This window comes from Anabas testudineus, chromosome 13 (assembly GCF_900324465.2).
Source record: "Anabas testudineus chromosome 13, fAnaTes1.2, whole genome shotgun sequence".
Taxonomy (NCBI): domain Eukaryota; kingdom Metazoa; phylum Chordata; class Actinopteri; order Anabantiformes; family Anabantidae; genus Anabas; species Anabas testudineus.
Window position 1 is genome coordinate 19,146,745 of NC_046622.1, and position 20,840 is coordinate 19,167,584.

General features: G+C 43.1%; 3 protein-coding genes across 3 annotated transcripts; all 3 read left to right on the plus strand.

Moving 5' to 3' along the window:
* Positions 1 to 1,095: 1,095 nt before the first annotated feature.
* Positions 1,096 to 2,258, plus strand: LOC113172364 (ADP-ribosylation factor-like protein 14). Its single transcript, XM_026375303.1, has 2 exons — positions 1,096 to 1,431; positions 1,842 to 2,258. Exons 1-2 carry the CDS (start codon positions 1,117 to 1,119, stop codon positions 2,148 to 2,150), a joined length of 624 nt encoding a protein of 207 aa, XP_026231088.1. The 5' UTR covers positions 1,096 to 1,116; the 3' UTR covers positions 2,151 to 2,258.
* A 1,355-nt stretch (positions 2,259 to 3,613) lies between these two features.
* On the plus strand, positions 3,614 to 13,464 carry LOC113168336 (importin subunit alpha-3). The gene is made up of 17 exons (XM_026369357.1): positions 3,614 to 3,809; positions 5,613 to 5,657; positions 5,839 to 5,928; positions 7,666 to 7,695; positions 7,803 to 7,855; positions 8,595 to 8,690; positions 9,021 to 9,106; positions 9,341 to 9,427; positions 9,517 to 9,686; positions 10,249 to 10,293; positions 10,426 to 10,557; positions 10,840 to 10,968; positions 11,689 to 11,793; positions 11,959 to 12,030; positions 12,354 to 12,516; positions 12,618 to 12,712; positions 13,031 to 13,464. The coding sequence occupies exons 1-17, from the start codon at positions 3,741 to 3,743 to the stop codon at positions 13,124 to 13,126; spliced, it is 1,563 nt and encodes a 520-aa protein (XP_026225142.1). The 5' UTR covers positions 3,614 to 3,740; the 3' UTR covers positions 13,127 to 13,464.
* A 2,053-nt stretch (positions 13,465 to 15,517) lies between these two features.
* On the plus strand, positions 15,518 to 20,778 carry LOC113168346 (tripartite motif-containing protein 59-like). Its single transcript, XM_026369367.1, has 4 exons — positions 15,518 to 17,986; positions 18,132 to 18,353; positions 18,519 to 18,728; positions 18,885 to 20,778. Exons 1-4 carry the CDS (start codon positions 17,732 to 17,734, stop codon positions 19,488 to 19,490), a joined length of 1,293 nt encoding a protein of 430 aa, XP_026225152.1. The 5' UTR covers positions 15,518 to 17,731; the 3' UTR covers positions 19,491 to 20,778.
* The last annotated feature ends 62 nt before the right edge of the window (positions 20,779 to 20,840 follow it).

Sequence of the window (20,840 nt, forward strand, 5' to 3'; positions counted from 1 at the left end):
AAGAAACTTTGATTTCCAATTGTACAACTTTGTATGCATTCATTTGTATTAATTTTAATATTGCAACATGAAACTTGATTTGTTATTTGGAAAGACACAGCCAGTGTTGTCTCTCATTATGTCAATAACATAACACACATTTATATGTAGAAGTCAATGTGCTGTTATTTGCTATTCTCTGCTCATTTGTCATCGTATCATCGTAAATGTTCCATTCATGCCGGTGTATGGTAGCTTGCTAAGCTAAGCTCTCAAAGTAGCTTCCCCAGCACTGAGAATCTGTAGGGGTGTCGGGGGCTTTTGGTATCAGTCCCATTCACACTCAAAAACAACACCTTGGAGGATCATCATGTCGATACTTGGGGGATTCATCCACCAGCCCCTACTGATTGCAGTCGGTTTCCCTATGAAACCAGACACACACTCAGAAGAAGGACGAGTGATGAGCTGCCATTTTAACATACAGACACAAACTGCTCTTTTAGGACTTGAGTATGACAGGATCCAAGTCTAAGAAACAAGCACAGGTTCTGATTTAGGTCAAGCATGATCAGGAAAGGCCACCCTGCTCTACAAAAGCATTCTGACCATGCTGTTTCTTTATACTGGTAGTCTTTCCATACACTATGCATGTTTCTATTTTCTTCTGTTGTTTCATCCTAATATATCTAATTCTGTTTCCACTCTTAAAATAAAAACGTGCTTCAAGCAGTGTCACGCATGCAGTGGTACTTACTACAGCAGCTGTGGAGTAACAGCTCAATGTGTGCATCTACAGGTTAGGTTACTTTCAGGCTAAGATGAACAACAAAGCAGCTAAACTGATAATGAAATAATGAAAATAACACTATGTTAACATGATTTTACAACTTTCACCACGACAGTAACATAACATTTGGCCCTGGTGCAAATATTCTCTCCTTGGGTCTCCCCACCTCCAAAATGGTATCAGTCCCATCCAAACTCTAAACGATACCTCCTCCTCTATACTTAAGGGATCTATCCCCCCACCCCCTACTGTTAGCAGCATGCCTCCATAAGAAACCAGACACACATACACACACACACAGGAACTCATCCCAAATTTGATATAGACACAAGCTGCACTTTGAGGACATGGGCGTGCGCGGATCCAAGTCTAAGAAACAAGCACAGGTCTTGATTCTAGGTCTTGACGGATCAGGAAAGACCACCCTGCTCTACAAACTGAAGTACAATGAGAGCGTGGTGACCGTGCCAACTGTGGGCTTCAACGTGGAGATGCTGGACACAGACAGAAGCAGCCCAAGCCTGACGGTGTGGGACGTGGGGGGCCAGAAGAGGATGAGGCCCTACTGGAGGCATTACTATGCTGATACAGCCGGACTGATGTTTGTGGTGGACAGCTGGGATCAGAAGCGGCTAGACGAGGCACGAGGGGAACTACATCAGGTAATTAAATCAAATTATTATTTATTATAACAGCAATATTTCTATGTAACAAGAACACGTGACTTCTGAAAGTCCAATTTAGTATGTCCCTCAATTTAAAAAGGTTGTTTTGGCTATTACTGCTTCACTTTCATGTTCACTATGTGTGATTTTACAGTTACACATAAGCTTATACCCTTCATTACAGCTAAAAATAACTTGGATAGGTGTGGACTCAATGTATTTATCAACACTTCTCCTATGGAGCCTCAGTGATTGTGTTTGAACATTTATGAATGACTGATAACATAGTAGAATATTTGTAATCATATTTAATGATACAACACTTGAATAATACGTGTGTATTTTTAAGCATAATTAACTCTTAATTATATATATAATACATTTAAAACTCGTTCTCCACCTCCAAGGTCCTGAGGAACGAGAGTCTCAGAGAAGTTCCTCTTGTGGTCCTCGCCAACAAACAGGACCTTCCAGAAGCTCTGAGCCCAGATGCTCTTTGTGTGAAGCTGGATTTGAGAAGAGTGTGTGAGGGCAGAGCCTGGTTCATCCAGCCCTGTTCAGCCACCACCGGGATGGGACTAGAGGAAGGTTTCAGGAGGATAGTCTATCTGATGAAGACTCCGCTGAAACAGGCTCAAGAGGACATTAAGGATAAGATGAGGTCAAACAGCTGGGGAAAAAGTTTGCTCTGCAGCACGTCACAAAAATCTTTCTGAACTTTGATTTTATGCCATGTATGGGACTTCATCTCACCTGCCTGTGTGACTCAGCATACATAGCTTCGCTGTGTCATTGGTATGATCAAATAAGAGGAGGCAGCAATAAGAAGGATGATATTAACACAGAGATTAGTGTTAATCTCTGTAGAATAAAAAACTTGAATTGAAAGAAAGCTGAAGAAGAAGAAAGCTGAATTGTGAAGAAGACAGAAGATTATGTGGAGAGCCATCTCACTATTTGTGCATTATCATTTAATCGACTAAAAACTAAATGTAATCTGCACTTACCTGAATAATGGACAGCAGAAAACCAAGTGGTATAGCTGAGTCAGCACAACAATCACTGATCATTGTTCTTCCAGGCTGTACCAATTATAGTGTGAGACAATGGTTCCCTACAGAGGAGCACATCGAGAGGAAAGGAGAAGTTACTCTGTGCCTCTGTGTAGTTGTAACTGGTGAATACCACAGTAATTATCAGTAATATTTTAGTTTTTATCATCCAGTTCTGGTTTAGCCTATCTACTATATAACACACACATATAATAACATGTATCAAGTGTAATAAGTGTATGTAGTGTGCAGCAGCCAAATGTTTCTAGGTCCAGCAACAGTTCTCAAACTCCAAGAACCCCTCTGTTGTTCTCTTGTGTAAATATACTGTATAAATACATATTCTCAATTCTCTGTCTCCAATATTGTTGTGTTTTCACACCATTTCACACCACCACCAGTTTTTAAAAGCTTATTAAGAAACTGCCATCACTATGAGTAACTAACTTTCTTCCAGCTCTTTCCTTTAAATATTTAGTTCCCTTTTTCTTTTTATTTGTTTGTGATTATTATACATTAACCCTTATTGTTCTTTTGGCCATTTATGTTCTTAAGATATGTTTATATTTCTTTCTTAAGATGAGGAGAGGTCAATCATGTGGCTTCTTGACCTTGACTTGTCCCATCTGCTTTATTCTGTTTGCCATGTTATTTTGAAAAATAACATCTTAATCTTCATCATTGTCATCATAGTAGAGATCTGTCAACAGTGTATAAAAGCGTTATTGACAAACTAGTCGTTAAATGCAACTAAAGCAAAGTATCCCTTCAGTAAATCTACCTTAATGGACGTTATAATAATAGAGCTATTTAGAGAGATGTTCATGTTATGACTCTAGTTTGTGCTGCTGTTGAACTGTATGGTAATTAGAGGCATATCAAATATTTCATACGGGCTGCGAAGTAAAAACAAGACATCAAGACAAAGCAAAACATCAGCACAAACTACAGTCTACAAAATAAATGCACATAATGTAGCTAAGCATTAGAAATAGTGATCCAACATATGCAGCGGCTGCGTGTCGGTGTGTGTCGCGCTCTGCAGACGCACCAATAGCAGTGAGCGGGGTTTCCCCACCCTTCTTCTACGCCAGAGCGAGGCTGCCCTCCACCACCGGCATTCCCAGTATGCACCGCGGACAGCAGCAAAAAATAGTCCGCTAACGAAGGCTGAGAAAAGGGAACTAGAAAGGGGGCAGCTCACCAGCTAAATCCACGAGTTTTACTGTATCCAACGCAACCACAACTGCTAACATGGCCGACAACGAGAAACTGGACAACCAGCGGCTGAAGAATTTCAAGAATAAGGGCCGTGATTTGGAGGTAAAAGTTGTGCAGATCGGCGTCGAGGATCTCCTCGTTTCCTCGCCGCCGCCGCCGCCGCCGCCGCCGTGTTCGCGGCCAGCTTCGCCCGCTGGCTTCCCTGTGACGTCGTTTCTAATTTCCACCATCGTGAACTTCGCGCTCGGAGCCTCGGCCCCGGCCTCCGCAGCTCACCACATTTAGGTCGCTGGCGTTGGCCGGTCGATGTCGCCTTGGCTTTCACGGGCTTCGTTGCGCCGTGAGGCGGCGGCGGCGGTTATAAAACATGTCAGAACAGCAAGTCAAGAGTTGTTGCATCCGCTGGATGTGCTCTGCTAGCTAACCTAGCAGCTAGCCAGGCCCACGGGGGACGTGCTAGCTTAACTGAAGCATATCACCCACCGCACTGCTTTAGCTCGGTGCGTTAGCTAGTGGACGTGTTAAACATTCAACTTAATATACCCCATACTTTTAGGTGGTGTTTGGGGGACGCTTGTTTGATTGGCAAGCGAACAGGAGCGCAGATTAACGCTATTTTGATGCTACAGCTAGCTGCCCTGCCTGCTAGCCTACTCGCAAGCTACCGTGAAGCTCGGTAGTTGGGGCTTGGTGGTGCTGGTGGCCGCAGTTCCACCCATCCCCCGTCTTTATCACCAAAAACAATGGCGGAAACCACTTAGCATCTTAGCTGGCCGGTTACCTGGGTCTTTTAAAATAGTGGCGTAGTGTTAATTTTTCAATCCGTGCTTCACTAACGTCACTCATGCCTACAAAACAAGGTTAATGCGAGCGGCTAGATACACCGTCACATGACGGATGGATCAAAGCTACACGATGGCTAACGTGGAGCCACAAGTTCCCGGTTGGTTCACAGTAAGACCAACATGCCTCTGCCTCAATAATCTGAGCAGGACATGGGGTTTTCAGGCGGGCATGTGAAGAGGATATTCTCATACATCCTGTTTGACAAGTAGCTTCTAGAGAGAGTTAGGCCCCTAATCATGAGTTGTCTCGCTTAGCAACCTGTTAGTAAGCTCAACTATTTATCAGCACCATGGTTAAAGTCTGTCAGTAGTCAATACAAGGACTACACATAAACATCCATTCTGTGTTCACTAAAGCAATAACCTCCTGCTCATGAAGTACGTGTTAAGGCCTCTGCTCAGTGCACTTTTCTTGTAGTGTTGCAGGCTGAGAACAGTATTCCTGCAATAAATCTCCCTCTGTGAAAGCCGGGTTTCGTGCAAGCAGATGTTGTATGTGTTAAAAGTATTGTAGTTCAACTTCATGTTCATTTGAGAGAATCTAGTTTGTAGGAAGAGCTGTGTTTCTGATATTTTGTCCAGGTCAAATAAAGCAGTGTGAGTAGACGGAAGTATTGGAAACGTGATATATATCAAAATCTGTATCTCTCTAAAGCATTTTCAACCAAACCTGAACATCATAACTTTGATCAAGGTAGGATTTGTCGCAGTGTTGCCCTGGTTTTAGTTTGTGGGGTCTGACAAATTGGCAACAGAGTGAATTTCACCTCTTTACTTTGTACGTTTTTGTTGTAGCACACACAAATTTGTTTAAGCTGCATAAAATGGTATTACTGAAACATAAGCTGAGTCATAGTGGGTCAGACGGGTGTTAAGTGTGTTCGGGTGCTGTCATATGCCGAGTGTGGCCTGTTGACTTTATGCTTCAGGTATCATCTCTGACCACACACACTGGGTGCTGATCTCAGATGAATTTAATGTCATAGCTCGTCATATTCTCTTGGGCAAAGGCAGTTTTGGATTGAAGTTATTTTATGTTAATATTCTTTCTCTTCCACAGACTATGAGAAGACAGAGGACAGAGGTAGTGGTGGAACTCAGAAAGGTAATCGCTTTGTGTTATATTTTGATATTAACACCATCACCCAGTGACTCTCAGTAACTTCAATTTTTGCAACCCATTCCAGCCTTTTATCTGCCGTTTCTACTGAAAGACAGTTTTCTTTATCAGCCAGGATTTCTGTGGGAATATGCATGACGTGTTATTTCTACTCCCTCCATCACAGAATAAAAGAGACGAGCACCTTTTGAAGAGAAGAAACGTGCCCCACGAGGACATCTGTGAGGACTCTGATGTCGATGGAGATTTCAAATCGGTACGTGTGTGTGTGTGTTCCTCTGAAAATGTGCCTGCTGCTGCTAGAAGATCAAGCAATTTTATGTCATAAGTGTAGTGTGTTGTGTGTAGGTCTAGTAAGGTCCTGCTGAAGAAGTAGGAACGACAGCTTGGCACATACAGTCTGCTGTCTGCTGCTCTCATGCTTGTCCAGTGTTTTTTTCCCCCCACTTTAGGTTTGTATCACTGGTTTATGACATGCTGACATTTTACCAATGTGATGGGCTCTACTTGGTCAATGCCAGTTGGGTGGGGCACAAGTGTGAACAAACATTGAGTTTGTTTTTCTTTGTGCTGGTTGCTGTGTCTGAAGTCGGACACATACTTATTTTACAACTTCCTTAGTAGACAAGGTACAGTGCACCGACCATAACCTTTCCTTGTCATTAGTGGGCCTTTGGAACACAGTATTCCTAGGATTGTTTAAGAAGGAGAAGTCAAGAAAATTAAGTGGGTAACCAGGAACAAATAAACTGATATTATGGTCAATATATTGTTCAGGCCCTTCATTTTATGTCGAACCTCAGTTGCTGCAGAAGCTTTAAGCTTAAAAGTAAATGTCTCTTGGCTGTTTCTTAATTTCTGCAGTGGTTGGCACACATGAGACCTGCACACTTTAGAGTGTCACCAAAAATGAATCGGTCAAGAGTCCCACCGATACTGACCCACCAAAACATCTCTGGTCTTGTTGGCATTGTTGGAATAAAAATGTACATGCAGACATTCAGCCACACTAACTGCCTTGTGGTGTTGAGAGGACTGACTCCAAATGGGCTGCTTAGCAATATATCAACAACGACATGCTCCTCTGACTCACAGCATGACATTAGAGAGGCTTCTGTGGAAAAGTGTGCTAGTTTAAATACTTAAAGCAGTAACCACTGCGGGGCTGTTTTCATTTGGTTTAGAATAACACACTGATTGTGTTGCCTTGAGGATATTATCATTTTATTCAGTGTTTCACCCATTTTGTGGTCGGCTCTTTGAATATGGATAATTGGAGCCTCTGAGCATTTTGACTAACAGCCTTTTCTGATATGCTCCCAGTGTCCCCCAGCTTTCTTTTAAATTTCTTCATTTGTCATCAACACTGTTTAATCTTCTCCCACAGCCATGGAATGTAAATACACAGATTGTTTTAACTTTTGTTGAGAGTCTATGTCCAGCCTTTTTTTGAGGTTTCGCTGGTAATGTTTTTTTTTTTTTTCTCTCAAATAAATTTATGTAATTGAAAGTGATACTCAGGGCGCCTACCATAGGCAGCCCACGCTGGGGTCTGAATGCCTTTTTAGACGGTCATGAAGTGAGCATGCCAGTTGGCAGTTGATGTTGAATGCTGGCCTGCATGTCCACCTTCCTGAGTGTTACACCAAAACATCAAATTGGTGTGAGAATGCAAGTCAGTGTTTTGCCAAAATGGTATATTTTGGTGGCTTTTGCTCCTGCTTTGTCAACTTCACATACAAAAGCAAATTCAGGAAACACTATTTTTAATGCAAAGCAAATTTGGTGCTGCCACCATATGCGTTTTTCTGTGTATTCAGATGTTTGAGTGTGCACTGCTATGTTTAACAGTGCTGACTTGCTCTTTCTTGCCAAAGCACTGTTTTAACACTCACAGGTTCCATCTTTTACTCTTGTCACATTATGCACTCTGTGATGCAAATGTGTCAAAGCATGATTGCTGACTGATGACTTTTCAAAATTTATATTTCAGCAAAACACCTCTCTTGAAGCAATAGTACAAGTAAGTAATGGATTTGAATTATGCGTTTTTGTCATTATTCATTTATTATCTGTCTGACTGCAGTATATTGCAATGGAGTATAAAGGGGAAGTTTTCTTGTTTTGTAGAATGCCACCAGTGATAACCAGGGAGTCCAGCTGAGTGCTGTGCAGGCTGCCAGGTAGGAGCACACACCCTTACACGCGTAGGCTCTACAGTCATAGTGGACTTAATGCTAAATGTCTACAAGTGCTTTCACACCAAACTTATTCAGCTCGGCTTCAATACACTACCGGTCAAGAGGTTTAGAACACTACATTCTTTCCAATATTATACAAATTTAAATAGTTTGCGGCTGGTTAGTGTAGTGGTAAAATCACCGCCTCCCATGTGGGAGACTGGGGTTCAAATCCCAGCTGTGGTCTACCTCCAGTAGGGGTCCTTAGGCAAGACCTCCTCACGCTGCCCTGTACCTTGTACCTTGTACATAATTTGTAGGATCTTCTGTTGCAGTTTTGGGAAGAATATCAATAATGGCTATTCAATTTTCAGTGCAGAGGGCGTTCAGCTGTTATATCTGCAAAGGGTGACTACTTTGGCAGAGCATTGAGATGAAATTATATTGAACAGAACCATTTGAGAACTTTTAGCACCTGCTTTTAATTTCATTGGGGATATGGAGACATTAAATGTAAATATTGTAATAGAAACAAAACATTTGACTGGTAGTTTATGCTGCACTGCAGCTTAGTCTCAAGTGCCATCATGCTGTAGCTGGCGTGTAACGTTGATGCACATAAATGTGGCGTCTTCCTGTCAGTCGCTGGGGTTGTGACTGACTTGTGTGGTGACACTTTTACTTTTTTTTGTCTGCCAGTAAAGCTGTGTGAGTAATCTTTTGCTTTGTCTTGTTTTTGCAGGAAATTGTTGTCCAGTGACCGTAACCCTCCCATAGATGACCTGATTAAATCTGGGATCCTTCCTATACTGGTCCACTGCCTGGACAGAGATGACAAGTAAGCAGGCTGTTACTCTGTTGGTCTTCATGTCGCAGTGAATTATGCTTTTTTTTTTAATGTGTGAAAATTACAGTACAAGTTGGTCTACTTCCTTTGTTTTTTTTCTTCAAGTCATGTTGAGTTTATACACTTAAAAGTTATGCAAATGAACCACCAGGGTTTAGCCCAGCCTACATCTGAACGTGTTGCAGTTATGTAAGTGTGTTCCAGTTTTTACCTTCTAGGAACAGCAGAACATAAATGACTCATCGGCGTGCTCTTACTGTTTAGTTTACTGTTGCCTCTGCTGCTTTCATCCATCATCTCTCCACTCTCGCCTCTCTACAGCCCATCTCTTCAGTTTGAGGCAGCCTGGGCTCTAACCAACATAGCATCAGGAACGTCAGAGCAGACCCAAGCAGTGGTGCAGTCCAGTAAGTACCAGATGAAATGATCCACAGAGAACCTCACTATTATCAGTTTTCATGTCATACATTTTATAATAATTTATCTAATTGATTTGGCGTCAGTCTGTGTGAAGTAATTTAGAATTAATCATGCATATAAGACCATTACAAGTTCTGCGATGAACAAATTGTCATGCCTGAGCTAAAGCATCATGAGGTGTGTTCAATAATGATTGACACCTCTCTGTTTCCTTTGTGTAGATGCTGTGCCACTCTTCCTGAGGCTGCTTCACTCTCCTCACCAGAATGTGTGTGAACAGGCCGTCTGGGCCCTGGGCAACATCATAGGTGAGTTGCTGTTGGTGCGAACACGGTTTCTTTTAGAATAAAATACAGTCGTTCCCGAGACATGAGCTCAATCTGCGTGTTCTCTCCAGGTGATGGGCCTCAGTGCAGAGACTATGTGATCAGCTTGGGCGTGGTCAAGCCTCTCCTCTCTTTCATCAGTCCCTCCATCCCCATCACCTTCCTTCGCAATGTCACCTGGGTCATGGTCAATCTGTGCCGCCACAAGGACCCTCCACCACCTATGGAGACGATCCAGGAGGTATGTGTGTATGAAACAAACAAAATGAGCTGTACAGATCATCATCGATAACGATATCTTTCAGATAACGTGTGTCAGTGACCAATTATGTCTTTTTTTATTACTTATTCATTTATTAATTAATAGAAACTTAATTCTTCATGTATGCACAGTGTGCATGTTTAGTTCACCTACTATTCTCTGAATGGACTCCCAGCTGGAACATATATTATCAGACAGACTCCATTTCAATGAGACAATAATGCGGCATACAGTGCGTGTCAGAAACTGTAACACTGATTAGACAGCAAAGTGTAATCTGACTTGATTTGCGACTGTATGCTGCTGAGAATGTTTCTTCTGGAAGCCAAGATAGATGTTTAGTAGATGATGTTTGACAGAAAGGGTTGGAGCTCCATCTGTGCTTCACCCAAACTGGTAAATTATGGGCAAATTTACTGTGTAAATGCAGTAAATGTTCCCATAATGTGCATATATGAATGAGGGTAATGTTCATGGATCACATAGGAACCTTGCTCATTTTCTTCACCAAATGACTCCTGTTTCTCAATTTTCTTGACAGATCCTGCCAGCTCTGTGCGTCCTGATCCACCACACTGATGTCAGTGTGAGTACTTAAAGCATGCCGTGGTGCCTATGCCCCAATTACATATTCCCTGCTAAATAATTTCTGTCTGCTGAAGCTAAACATAAAGTAAAATGGATTCATTAAAATCTCTTGGTGTTCTGGTACCTCCAGATCTTGGTAGACACAGTGTGGGCTCTGTCCTACCTGACGGATGCTGGCAACGAGCAGATTCAGATGGTCATCGACTCTGGCATTGTCCCTCATCTGGTCCCTCTGCTCAGTCACCAGGAGGTCAAAGTTCAGGTATGGGAAGGAAACCGGTGCTATTTAGAACAAAAATCCTGATTTGCGAGCAGTCTTTGTTCATTTCAGTCTTTGACACATAAAAACATGACCGTACATTACAGAGAAATCATGCTGCCAATGCCATGTCGTGTCTCAACATTAGAAACTACAGTGGAAAAATAAGATGTAAAGATATATAGGAAATTAAAGCTACTTCTACCTTTTTAAACTTGAACTTTTTTTATTTAAATAAAAATGCAATATTATAAAAACAATGTCACAACTCGTCTCCTCATCCAGACTGCTGCTCTCAGGGCTGTTGGGAACATAGTGACTGGCACAGATGAACAGACCCAGGTGGTGCTCAACTGTGATGCCCTCAGCCACTTCCCTGCTCTCCTCACTCATCCAAAGGAGAAGATCAACAAGGTGAGACGTTCTCCTCCTTCTCCTCATACATCATATCTGACTATCTCAATGCTGCGTTGGCTGTCTGGAAGTGATGAAATCAGAGACTTGGTGCTAGTGTGAATGCTGTGTGACAGGTAATGGATGGGACAGATAGCAGTAAATCTCAACTTGAGGAATCGCGAGGATGAAGATGACGAAGAGGACCTCAGAGGCTGTGGCAGTTGTAGTTAGGCAGAGGGTGGGTTTGGGGAGGAGGGTACTAGTGTGTGTGCATGAGCTTGAGTGTGTGATTCCCTGGGTTGGTGGCTAAAGGGTCCTGAGGCCATGTGTCTCTGGTGATATCGGAGTGCATCTGAGACTGGTCATTTAAAAACACGAGGCCCCAGTTTGTGACCTGGTCGATGATTAGAGCCTAAAATACACCCTTGCCCCGCCCACAGCACTCTGTCTCGGCCAGAGGTCAAACTCCCAGAGCAGACCTCTGGATTCTGATCCAGCTCAGACACACAAATTCAAGTGACAAGTGTTTTTAGCCCTCATTGGGAGGAATGACTGGCCGTGTCATTCTAATAACACAATGTGATTTGTTTTGGTTTTGCACTGGGTCATTCTGTCAGATGTGACTTTTAACACCTGCCTCCTCCAGTTTGGATACAGCCTGCACACACTTTAACTTGGGGTACATGGCTTCAGTAGAGACACATCTCTCACTCATGTGTTTGTATTTCTGTCCTGTAGGAGGCAGTGTGGTTCCTGTCCAACATCACAGCAGGCAACCAGCAGCAGGTGCAGGCTGTCATTGACGCCAAGCTAGTTCCCATGATCATTCATCTGCTTGACAAGGTTTGTATACATCCTCTGTTTATGCTCTGTGTCAAGTGCAATATATATAGATATCTAATCTATATGTAATATATAGATATAGATCTATATCTATATATTAGATATATGTATATATAGATATATTCTTTGAAGAGCATAGTAAAGCTTACTTTGCTTGTATTTTAGGGTGACTTTGGCACACAGAAGGAGGCGGCCTGGGCCATCAGCAACCTGACAATAAGTGGGAGGAAAGATCAGGTAAGACCTTCTATATATTTATTTATATTTATATACACTCACCCATACGTTTGGTCCACGTATGATCTTCATACTGCGATTGAGAACAAGTCATTAAATTTAAAGCAAAAGATAATTTTCAACTCGTGCAAAATGGTCCCTCTGCAGTAAAGAATAATTGCCAAACTGTTAGCGTGTTTATTGGTGACTAGATTTTTTTTTTTACGTAGTCAAGAATATAATGCCAACAAAAACTGAAAAACCTCCCCTGAACAAGATCTTATGTTGTCAGACATGTCAGATTACTGGTACACAGTATATCATTGTCTCTCTGCCATCTGCAGGTGGCACACCTTATTGAGAAGCAGGTGATCCCTCCATTCTGCAACCTACTGACAGTGAAGGATGCTCAAGTCGTGCAGGTCGTTCTCGACGGCCTCAGCAATATTCTCAAGATGGCCGATGACGAGGCTGAAACAATTGCCAACCTTATTGAGGAATGCGGAGGTGAGCTCTATTTGCAGCACTGAGGTTTTATATTACTTCTCAGCATCAGCTGTTTGTGTAACTTGTCAAATGTTGTAAAACGTTGTCTTTTTGTCTAACAGGTTTGGAAAAGGTGGAGCAACTGCAGAATCACGAAAATGAAGATATCTACAAATTGGCATATGAAATCATTGATCAGTTCTTCTCATCTGATGATGTAAGTTAAACTTGGATGTTTATTTCTCAATTTTACGTTTCATTACGTTTTGTAATTTATTATTCACAGCTTTTTTTACATTTTAAAAACTTGGTCAGACTTTTCCCCTTTGAATAGTAAAGAGAGGTGGAAGAGTTGGAAGTGTAGCTTGACGCTACATAGCTATGTATTACTTTAAAAAGTGCCAACACCTTGTAGAAATGGACAAGTGTTGGAAATATTTAGTCTTCTGATAATTTCTGACATGATAAAGTATGACTATGGCACTAGCTTTCCCTACACGTCTGTTTGTTAACACTGCCTTATCTTGTCGTTCAGATTGATGAAGACACCAGCCTCGTCCCAGAGGCCATCCAGGGCGGAACTTACGGCTTTAACTCAGCCAACGTGCCAGCCGAGGGATTCCAGTTCTAGACGGCATCTGGGGTATTCTGGAGTTTTGTTCACGATGCAGCACTCTGTTCAACATAAAACAAATTAGGAGAGAAAGAGCGAGAGTGTGAGAAATTTGATCCATTGTGCTTGGCTCGTGGGATCCATGGCTGCATCTTATCTGAGAGAAAAATGTGTGGATTTCATTTGGCATTCCAGGGGAACCAGCCCAAATGAAGTTTGAGATGGCGAGTGGGTGCGAATGAGAATGAGTGGCTACATGTTGCAAAAAAGCAAAACATCTACATCGAATGCGTTGAGAGACATGCCGACATAACTTCTGTGTTATTGGAGCTGTCGTCTTTGGAAAACTACTTCAAATGACAACAAAAAAAAGTAAAACTTGATGTCTGCCCGGGGAAAACCAAGGACATCCAAAAATAAGAAACCAAGAGATCTTGAAACAAAAATGCAGAAAAGAATATAACTTTAATTATGAACTGAGATGAACCACGAACCATCACAATTCTGCGGTCCTCCGACTAGAAGAGGGCGCCACCCTCAATGTGCCCCTCCCCCAATCGGCCACGCTATCAGACATGTGTGTGAATGGACCCATTGTGTATGAATGTCTGGACTCAGTGCTGAGGAGCCAGGTTCATCTCCTCCAACGAGACGCCCCGATGGGGCACCATCCTCTCCCCCTGGTGGGCGAGGCCCAGAGTCCGGCTGCGCGTGTCGCGTGTGCGAGAGAATGGACGGATGAGTTGTGTGTGCTTGGCTGCGTGCGTGACTGGGAGTATGCAAGGCTGGGTGAGAACGCATGCAGAGACGGGAAAAAGATACAAATACATCTGAAGAGAAACAAAAATTGAGAAACGCAACAATGAGGTTAGCAAAGATTTCAGGAAAGAAATTCTGCCTTTGAAAGAGGCTGATCCTCCAATCCCTGAAAGAAAGAACTTTGGATATGTGAAAAAATAATCGTCATCACAAGGTTTTTTTTTTTTTCTTTTCTTTTCTTTCTCTGAATTATTGTTAAGTTAGTATTAATTGACACTGGACAATGCTACTGGCACGTGTGGAGCAGCAGTGCATTGTATTAAGATGCATTTGGTGGCTTTTGGGCTTTTCTTTTTGCCTCCAGTGTGTTCCTTTTTATGATATTTTTTATTTTCAGCTTTTAGTTTCATTGCTTCTGTAAAGGTGATTGATGACGATCGTATTCCACCCTCACACCAGAACCCTAACCTACGCACCAGATATGGGCTTGATGCTGTGAAATTCTGACATCATCACTATAATCAACCAAATGACCCGTTCCCCTTGTGAGAGTTAATTATTTCTCCTTCAATTTACAGCAAAATCACTGCTTTGCAGTATTGTTGCCATAGCTTTGACTTATCACCAAGGGAGAAGAGAACAATGGCCATTTCACGTAGGATTGTGAATCATAACCTTTGCATGTACTAAACTATAGCACAGTTATTTTTAGGGTATTTTAGTTTCTTTAGGCTGTGGATACAGTGTAATTTTCATTTTAAGTAAAACTGTGCTTAAATGTTACATGTGTCCCCCTTCCCTTACCCCTCACTAGTGTCCAATTTGCTAAATAATCTGTATGGTTTTGCACATGTACTGCAAAGTGAGGCCTGAAGTCTTTCTGAAGGTGTGTTGGTTGGTTACATAGGTTTTGACCCGCCAACAACCTCTACAATATGCATCACTCAACCACAACCTTTTGTTGTCTTTCTAGAGTAATCCAATTATGCTTTTTAGTGATACTTGAGAAAATAAGGACTTTATTTCAGGAGCAGCAGTAATCGATCTGCTGATGTATCTCAGCTAGACTACGAAAGGGGTTTAACCTCCCTCATGTCAAAGGTCAAAGGGTGTCCCACATGTCAGACTGGAGTTGTCCTGAGTGGGTTCTCCTGATAATTAATAAACCCATGAACAAGTTTGCTGTACCTTTTAGTACCTTACAGAGTCCTTAGCCCCGTGCTCCTCTTTCCTCTTATACCAGCTAGGTGTACAAGCTTACCCTTTTCCAATTTATTTTGTGTTAACTTCAAACACTGTAGTAAATGATTACACATTGTGCTCATAAACCTTCTGTTTAACATAAGGATATTTTTTGCAGCATTCCTTGTTAGCAAACATGTGGTTTCAAGTCTAAAATTATGAAATGGAAGAGAGAAAAAAAAAAGTTGGTTTGCCCAAAACTCTTTTTTTGGGGGGGGGGGATAGACTGCAGGATAGATTGTCTTCGAGAAAATAAATAGTGAAACCCAAATCGTGAGCCTGCGTGTGTGTGTGGTCTGTTGTAAGGAAGAAGCGTGTTTAATATTGTTTGCCTGTGTCTTCTATCTTTATTTCTAATGAGTGTGTGTAAGACAGTCAGTGGCTCCACCGGCTGCACGCTATTCAAATGGAGGAGAGGCCGAGCGTGATTGGCCAGAAGGACACATTGTGCGCATGCGTACTACGGGAAATCATAATGACACATTCGAAAACAGTTTGAAATTTATTCCGTGGAACGAGCTACGTACAGAAACCGCACAACATTCATACACGCGTGATTTAGAAACATTTTCGTGTCGTCGGTTTAAATGGGAAGACAACTGCAAGACGTCTTTTACTGTTTTCCCATTCCTGTTCCTACACTGGCTTTTCAATGTACTCGCTTTTGATATATTTGCGCGTCCACTTCCTGCTGCTCTCAAGATTGGGGAATTCACTGAGAGCACTTGAAGGCGGCGCGAGACGGAACAGGAAATGCAAGCTGTGTTTTGGACAGACCGCTCCGAGCAGACGGTGAGTTCTTCACGGATTCCTCGCTTCAAAGATCGTTTTTAGTGTCACACACTTGTAGGGTGTGTCACTAAGATTACAGACGCATACGCGCTATACTGTAGACTGGTTGCTGGGAAAGTAGTCGGTGTAACAGCGTGACGTCTGTGGTAATTGGGAATGTCATGTTAGATAAAGGACTTTTAGTTACTAGCTACATTTCATAGTTGTCAGTGAAACTGCTCGTTACGAACCGAAGCGAGGGAGGTTATTAGTTTGAAACAAGGCAGTGATTGTGTGGTTAAAGATCTTTTAATTTAAGGAACAGACAATAAAACTGAGCAGCTGTTACAAACTAAACCCACTCGTGTAACAACGTAAAAGATCAGTCATGTAGGAGAGTATAAAGATCTAAACCTAAGCAGTACCCAGTCATTAGCCTGATTCATCATAGTTGTTTGAATCTGGGCGCCAACTGTGAGCAGCAGTTTGACTCCATTAATGGATCAGGTCTGGGGGACGGTTGCACAGCTGAACACAACAATGTGTGTGTGTGTGTGTGTTGGGGCTGGGTGAGTGCTGGCAGCAGGCCTCCTATTGTCGCTGCGGTGCTGGCAGTAACTAGAGGAGAGAGCCCATACACCCCCCCACAGACACAACTGATGGTGTAACAGGAGCTGAGCCGCTTTTTGGCTGTTCCCTTGTTTTTCTGAACAGAATCAGCTCCTCGACACAAACTGGCTGAATGGAGATGAATCGTATTAGTTCAGCCTCCTGCTGCTAACAAAAACACTATACCTGTGCAATCCAGTGTATGGTCCTTCCACCTGCACTAGTTGTGTTAAGTGATGCTGCAACACTTCTCTCTGGTGTTTGCTGATGGACAAAACCATTAGAACCTCCTTTCAGTGTAATGAGGGGTCCTACAGGTGTCGAAAAGCCTTTATCTCCTCTAATAATTCCACCAAAGGTATTGATTTCTAAAGCTTTTAGATATGTTTTAGCTCGTCCTAAAGGAACTTTGTGAGTATTTTTAGCAAATACTGACTGAAAACCTCCCAGTGCTCTTGTTCCAGACCTGTGATCACATGCTGCGTTAACCTTTGAGCCTTTCCTGCTGCCGAGCCAGGTTCTGGTTGGATCCTGGGATTATTTTAACAGGAATGATGGTTACGTAAAGCTGAGATAAACTGCGATTGCATGGACTTAATGCTGTCACATTGTCCATGCTGGTTTTTAATTGATATGTTTTATATCTTGGCTGGTACAATCGATGGTGTTACATTGTCCTGTGAAACTAACTTCATGTGGAGCCAGTTAAAAACATCTGAGCTCGATTATAAACAAATAATTGAATTTCCACATTTCCACCGGTGTAAACAGAAGTGAACTTCATGAAGGTAGAGCTTATGACTGACTGAGCAGTACATTGCCCACTTGCACCCGACGAAGGGAAACACTAGAGCACCATTAGTGACGGGATGAAAGTGTGTTTTTATACACTCGCGTTTTTCCTTTACTTAACCTACTAAACTGCAACTAAACTTTATTCTTAGCATTTATTAATCGGCTGATTTTCCTTCCTCACTCAGTCTGTAAAATGTTGTCTTATATCTGAACAACAAAGAAAGCATCACATCATTGCACATGTGAGGAGCTGGATCAAATTTCTGTTTGACTCTCTGAACTCTGTTTTTTAAGTACTCACCAGGTTATAATTACTTTACAGCATCAAGTGAATGTATTTTGCTGAACAGGTGCAACACGTAGGTTTTCATCCACCCTGCCGTCCTGCCAGATCATCCTCCTCCTAAACCCTCAGTCTTGATCCTGGACTCTAGTCTCCTCTCCATCATGGACAACCTAGAGGAGGACCTGACGTGCTCTGTGTGCTACTCTCTGTTCGCCGACCCGCGAGTGCTGCCGTGCTCTCACACCTTCTGTAAGCCCTGCCTGGACAACTTGCTCCAGGTGTCTACCAACTATTCCATCTGGCGTCCACTGCGCCTGCCACTAAAATGCCCTAACTGTCGCAGCGTTGTGGAGCTGCCCCCAGCAGGCGTAGACGCTCTGCCCACCAACGTATCCCTGCGAGCCATCATTGAGAAAGTAGGAGAGAATTACAAGTTCAAGTGAAACATTTACCCTTTGGCTACCTGTCAGTCTGAAGTCGCCATCTTGGCTGTTACTCTTCTGCCGTTTCACTTTGCTCTTTGTTCTTTTTTTTCATGTGTTCGCTCATCTGTCGTCTCAGTACCAGAGGGACAGCGAGCCGCGACCCCCCTCGTGCCCGGAGCACCGCAGGCAGCCTCTGAACATGTACTGCATCCAGGATCGAAAGCTGATCTGTGGCCTGTGTCTGACTGTCGGACAACACCAGGGTCATCCCATAGATGACCTGCAGGCAGCTTTCATCAGAGAGAAACAGACCCCATCGCTACTGCTGGCCAGACTCTCTGAGCACAGATGGGCACAGGTGGGGAGTCCTCTGAGTGAGGCCAGTGTCTGAGCTGGGGCAAATTCATGTGGAAAAATAATCAAGACAAAAAAAAAAAACAAAAACATGTGGTGTGTTGACTTTCTACCAATGGTAAATGGACATCTGACATTTTAATATGAATGCACGATACCCCTCTGTTAGGTGTGTGAGCTCGGGGAGCAGCTGGAGCAGGAGAAGGCCCGCTGTGAGGGTCTGGTGAGGCAGGACCGGCAAGAGGTTAATCAGTTTTTTCAAACTCTGGGGCTGGTGCTGGATAAGAAGAGAGAAGCCTACCTGGAGGCTTTGGATAAAGCAGGCGCAGAGTTGCTGCAGGCCTACGACCCCCTCATTCACAGAGTGAAGGAGCTGCAGGTGTGTTAGTTATCAATTCATAGCACACATGTTGTGTGAGCAGAGTGTACAAATATTATATATATTTCTATATATTAATTTCCTGTGGATTAATGCAGTAGTAGTTTCAGCTCCACTGTTGGACTATAGCACTGATGGCAGTCTTGATTCCTTCAGGAAGAACAGTTGGATCTGGTGTCCTTGGGTTCATCGGTAGAGGAGGAGGAGGACTCGCCGCTGGTCTTCCTAGAGAAGGTGCATGTGTTCAGAGAGAGGGTGGAGGAGTTTATTAAAACCCCTTTACCCTCTGTGATAAACCTGTCCATCACTCCGCGGGCAGCAGACTACCTTCAGCAGCACTGGCCTGCTGTGACTGTCGGGAGCCTGGAGGAAGCACCTGTTCCTAAAGTGTGCTGCTGTGCCAGATGTGGAGGCCTGCAGGCCGAGGCTAGGAGGGACCAATCCAACAGCTGGGCCCAGGAGCTGCGGTGGGAGCTGCAGCCTACTTCTTCTGTGGTGCTGCTGGGGCTACTGCTGCTGCTGGTGGTTATGTGGGTGAACCCGATCGGAGGGGCGTCACTTGGCTTCTCTGTGCTGTCTCGGTTCAGTCAGTTAGTCCACGGGCTGAGCAGTGAACTCATTGCATCTGTCTGGGACACGGCGGGGTCAGCATACTCAGCGACCGAGGCCACTGTAGGAATCTGGAGCTCACAGCTCTCCTCGGTGGGGGAAAAGGCCGTCCAGCAGCTGGCAGCCTTGTTTAAAACTTTAACGTCCCACTGAAACAAGTCAAACTGGAAACGTAAACCTCGAGTTGTATTTAGGTGACAAAATCTCAGTTCCCCATTTTTGTATTAAAGAAAAGAATCCAGCATACATTCGATTCTTTGAAACAGATGCTGCTTGATGTTTGAAAACGGCAACAACAGAATTTTAGATTTAGACCAAACCTGAACTGTTTTTCCACCAAAAACGCTTCTCACACAATTCAGGAAAGAAGTAGACAATTGATTAGATATTTATACTCGATAAATGAATACATTTTCCATAATATCTAATTATTGAGCCCTTGAGGCTCATTACAGAGATTCCTGAGGGTCCTGTGCAGACTCAGCTCCGCTTCAGTGCTTGAGAACTGCACAGAATGTTAAAATGCATTAATACACAGTTCTTGTAGCTGAAAATCGTATTTTAATATATTGAACTATATCATCGATGAGTATTGTTTTGCTGTTTGGGGTGTTTTAGTCTATATTCACTAATAAGAATTTATTGTAGGCGTTCAGTGTGGAAACCTTAAATGTCAAACCGGTGCCGAGACTCTGAAGTCACCTTTCGCAGTGTGCAGCTGGATGTTCGAGTAGCTCCCCCGTTGTGTCAGAGAGCTCAGGACATCAGCACAGCTACATGCGTATCTCCTTACACGCGACTGTTTAGTGACTGGAGCAGCATGTGAAATTTAGAGCCTGCTGAGTGGAACCAGACACACAGTGGACCTGACTTAAAGCCTCCACAGATCATGTTACGGTGATGCTGTGAGCAGCTGCCTCTCTGTGCCTTTAACACACCCACATTTAATAGCCTGACTGTAGCGGGCTGCTTGTTAGATCCCGGCTCTTTTTTTATTAAATCGGTGAAGCCTTTAGGAAGGTTTTACCAGCTTTTAGTTTAAGCACATACTGAAACACCAGTTGTCATGAAAACGAGCATCAAATGTGCATCACTGTCTGAACAAAAGGTGTTTTCAAGAACATGTCAACTCTTTCTAACAAATGTTACTTAAACCTGTTGCACTTTTCTAAACTGCCTTAATTACAGCATTTCAAAAATGTTACAATAAATTAGCTTTGTTTTTGTAGCAGTGTGTGGTCCACATCACTTAGTGTTGAAGTGACTTCAATTAACTGCTGCCTGCAACACTTGTCTCTGTAGTGTGAAGTGTGTGTGTGTGTGTGTGTGTTCATGCTGCTACATTACCTGTGTGCACATGTTAAGTCATGACCACTTATTGGTCTTGCTCAAGCTGTACTTAGTTATCTGCTGTCTATTTTAAACCATACTTGCCTCGTCATGCCTTCTGGCTGGTTTTATCATTAGGACGGTAAAGTTAACGACCGAACGTTAGAAAGTTAC

Coding starts and splice junctions, on each gene's coding strand:
- LOC113172364 (XM_026375303.1), top strand. CDS start 1,117: ATGGGCGTGCGCGGATCCAAGTCTAAGAAACAAGCACAGGTCTTGATT. Junction 1,432..1,841: donor CACGAGGGGAACTACATCAG/GTAATTAAATCA, acceptor TCCACCTCCAAG/GTCCTGAGGAACGAGAGTCT.
- LOC113168336 (XM_026369357.1), top strand. CDS start 3,741: ATGGCCGACAACGAGAAACTGGACAACCAGCGGCTGAAGAATTTCAAG. Junction 5,929..7,665: donor TCGATGGAGATTTCAAATCG/GTACGTGTGTGT, acceptor TTTATATTTCAG/CAAAACACCTCTCTTGAAGC. Junction 12,517..12,617: donor CCTTATTGAGGAATGCGGAG/GTGAGCTCTATT, acceptor TTTGTCTAACAG/GTTTGGAAAAGGTGGAGCAA.
- LOC113168346 (XM_026369367.1), top strand. CDS start 17,732: ATGGACAACCTAGAGGAGGACCTGACGTGCTCTGTGTGCTACTCTCTG. Junction 17,987..18,131: donor TGCGAGCCATCATTGAGAAA/GTAGGAGAGAAT, acceptor CTGTCGTCTCAG/TACCAGAGGGACAGCGAGCC. Junction 18,729..18,884: donor ACAGAGTGAAGGAGCTGCAG/GTGTGTTAGTTA, acceptor TGATTCCTTCAG/GAAGAACAGTTGGATCTGGT.